At 45.3% G+C, this 3,742-nt stretch overlaps 1 protein-coding gene across 1 annotated transcript in view; it reads left to right on the top strand.

Moving 5' to 3' along the window:
- uhrf2 (ubiquitin like with PHD and ring finger domains 2) overlaps positions 1–3,121 on the top strand; it is a 27,779-nt gene extending 24,658 nt beyond the window's left edge. The window contains exons 14-16 of the mRNA XM_080527881.1: positions 221–369; positions 1,366–1,464; positions 1,813–3,121. Of these exons, the coding sequence (XP_080384007.1) occupies positions 221–369; positions 1,366–1,464; positions 1,813–1,959 (395 nt within the window). The 3' untranslated portion in view covers positions 1,960–3,121. The remainder of the gene's footprint in view (positions 1–220; positions 370–1,365; positions 1,465–1,812) is intronic.
- Positions 3,122–3,742: the final 621 nt, after the last annotated feature.

The raw sequence follows: 3,742 nt of genomic DNA on the forward strand, positions 1-3,742 counted from the left end.
CTATCCATACAGAGTTTATATTGTATAAAAAATATTTATCTCTGTGTTCGCGTGTGTGAACATTTCTGTGTGTACATTTTGACGTGTTTGCTTTTTTGTGTGTTTCTGCATTTCTGTGTAGCCTACAGTTTATTTTCATTCACCAGTGCTGCTATATGCATGCGTTGTGTTTATCCACACATTCTCACAAACGTGGGTGTGGGTGTGGTGTGTTTGTCAGAGGTGTGTAAGGAGGCGGAGCCCCCGGTGAAGCGTCAGAAGGTGGAGGAGGCGTTCCAGCTGTCTGAGCAGCAGAAGTTGCTGATCAAGGAAGACGATCCCAACAGGAAGCTGTGGGACGAGGCCATGGGCTTCCTGGTGGAGGGACCGGTATGCAACAACAACCACCACCACCACTACAACAATCACCATAACAACCACCACAGCAACCACAACCACCACCACAACAACCATCATCACCGCAACAATAACCACAACCACCTCAACAATAATCACAATAACACAACCGCAACCACCAACACAACAACCGCAACCACTACAACAACCACAACCACCACAACAACCACAACCACGACAACAACCACAACCACCACAACAACCACAACCACCACAACCACCACCACAACAACCAGAAAACCACCACAATCACGACAACAATAACAACCACCACCTTCACAACAACCACAACCACCACAACCACAACCACTGCATCACCTCACTACAATCAAAATAGAACCAAAGCTGCATCACCTCACCAGCTACAACCAAAACAGTATGCAAAGACAGTTTTGGCTTAAATGCTAACAACACCTGGAATACTGTGTTTTTCACTTTCACATATAATAATGTACTCGCTACTCACAGATGAATATTGCGATAGGATGGTGTGGGTAGGGAGTTATTGTGTATCTCATATTCCATGGAGGGAAATGCAAACGGATTAAGAACGGATCCATAGTATTCATCAGTGCTTTAATGTGTTGAGTTAGTGAGAAGGTTTAATGTATTGAGTTAGTGAGAAGGTTTAATGTATTGAGTTAGTGAGAAGGTTTAATGTATTGAGTTAGTGAGAAGGTTTAATGTATTGAGTTAGTGAGAAGGTTTAATCTATTGAGTTAGTGAGAAGGTTTGCTGGGCTGCTGTAAGACTCATGTTACTAGAACAGCCGTGATGAGAGTGGTGCTGCCGTTTCTATGGTGACGTGCGTCACTTACTTACTTACTGAGATGAATGTACTTGTTGTAAGTCGCTTTGGATAAGCGACAAACAAACAAACAAACAAAGGATTTGTGTGTGTGTGTGTGTGTGTGTGTGTGTGCGTGTGTGTGTGTGTGTGTGTGTGTGCGCCTTGCATCCCCTGTGAAGAACTTCTTGAGGAAGGTGGAGCAGACCTTCATGTGTGTGTGCTGCCAGGAACTGGCCTACCAGCCCATCACCACCGTCTGCACGCACAACGTCTGCAAGGTGGGTGGATGAACCTTGCTACCGCGTGTAAGCGTGTGAGTGCGTTCCTGTATGTGTGCGTTGGGGGGGGGGGGGTTCAAAAGCTTACTGTAATCGGTTGCTCCACATTTTATAAATAGTTTATAGTCATTAACAAATGAATTACCGGACTGTGAACAACGTAGTTACTATAGTCTGACTGATTCGTATGTTCTGAACACTACAGTAGTTTCACTATTAGATTCCCATCAACAATACATGAGTCAGGTGTAGGATGATAGGTGCCCATGTTGCACTGTACAGTAAAGCGTGCAATGTGCTGTGTTCTATTGGGACCTGTGACGTTCTCTGTCTCTGTCTCTCTCTCAGACCTGTCTGCAGAGGTCGTTCCGTGCGGAGGTGTACACCTGCCCTGCCTGTCGCCACGACCTGGGCAAGGACTATATCATGGGCCTCAACAAGACTCTACAGCTGCTGCTGGACCTGTTCTTTCCTGGCTACAGCAAGGGCCGATGAGGTCACGTACACACACACACACACACACACACACACACACAGATAAACATATGTATACACGTATTTATACATTGGTACATGCTCCCCAAACAACACACACACACACACACACACACAAACAAACACACACACACACCCCACACAACCTCCATCACCTAGGCAGCAGGGACTGACCTCACCTGTTGAACTTGGACTGTCCCCATAAAATGTCACCAGCCTGAACTTCAAGTCCCAAGATACTCTGAGTGCCAGCCCCTTAACCCCTCCCTCCATCCCAAGCAAGCTGCCCGTCTCGCCCTGCCCCCCTCAGGTAGAGACCAGGGCGCTCACCACCACCGGTCCATGTCAAGAGCAGAGAGGATGCTGAAGCTAGCTATGCTAAGCTATGCTAAGCTAGCCATGCTAAGGGGAGGGTTTCCCAGATTAGGGGGTGATAATGGCAGCATAGTGTAAATGTTAGTTATTTTCTTTGTTACTGGCCCATTGAAGTTGAGTTCCAAACTGCTTCATTTACATTGGGTGCCTGCCCCCCCCCCCCACCACCCTCCTGCTTCTGTCCCCCATTCTCTGTCTGTCTGTTTGTTTGTTTGTTTGTGGTTATGTCCTTTTCTTTCAAAGAATTCAGGATTTTTTAAAGACGTGCAAATGCAAATGTTTTAATGATTCTTATCGTCTCTGAAAGCAAACTGTGATGTGCATTACTTCCGCTCAAAGCGCTTATACAGAACAGAAAAATGTTTTTCTTTCTGCATTGACTGGCAAGCTAATAGTCTCCTTCTCGCCAAGCTTTGCTTTGTCCACCCCCCGCCCCCTTCTACCCCCAGTCTTGTACCCTACCTACCGTGGATTACAGTTAACAGTTAACAGTTCTAGACGTCATGTGGACGCTTCGCTTCAGCTTTAGTGTTGTGTTCTATGTTTTTTATTGCACTTGTTGAAGAAAAGAAATGTCAAAAAGAAAAAAAGTAATGTCTAATTTCCTATAATGCCATGTATGCCATTGTTTTTCTATCATTTTAGTTGCCTATTCTATTTTAATCATTAGTTCTTTTATTTGGCAACCTTTATCTGCTGCGGTGTCAGCCTGAAGAGTTTCATTGCTTCATATTGTGATCGGAAATTTTATACATGGTATAACAATACTTGATATGTAACTATTAAATATTTTGATTCCAGGAAACAACTCTGCGTCTTTACTGTCCGGATTATTCCGTTTTAGACTTGGCATTGAGAGGAGGATTTTCACGGTCTTGCCTGTGAAGGTTGAGCTCTAAATTTAAGATGGTCTTCCCTGTTTGACATTGGATAGGCACCAGGGGACAGTGGAGGGTAAGAGGCCTGTCTTTACACTTAGGTACTCTGAGGATGTTATAGACAGATAGGTATGTAGGTCCTCCTTTCATACTTGGAGTACCTACTTAAACAGTTGAGCTAATTAGCGTGGCGCAGGGCATTCTGTTTATGGCCTGGTTACCAAGGGAACAGGTTCCACAGTGAGACGGGTAAACGTTGCTCAACGACAAGCCTGCAGTCGAGAGCCTGAGAAAATTACACTGCAATGTTCCCATTTCTGAGAAGAAGACCAAAGAGGTTACTATAACTGGGAGGATGACAGAGAGGCTTTCAGGGTACGGCCGGGGTATGTCTAAACCCTGGGATTTGAGGAAATGTGCAGGTGAAGCGCCATACAAAATGGTGAAGGTGATAGTAGTGAAAGTCCTGTTGGTTGACGTCAGTGGTTGGGAACATGTTACCTAGTGGTGGTGAGCCTCCTGGTGGAGCA

Source organism: Nansenia antarctica, assembly GCF_963989245.1.
Source record: "Nansenia antarctica genome assembly, chromosome: 4".
Lineage (NCBI taxonomy): Eukaryota > Metazoa > Chordata > Actinopteri > Argentiniformes > Microstomatidae > Nansenia > Nansenia antarctica.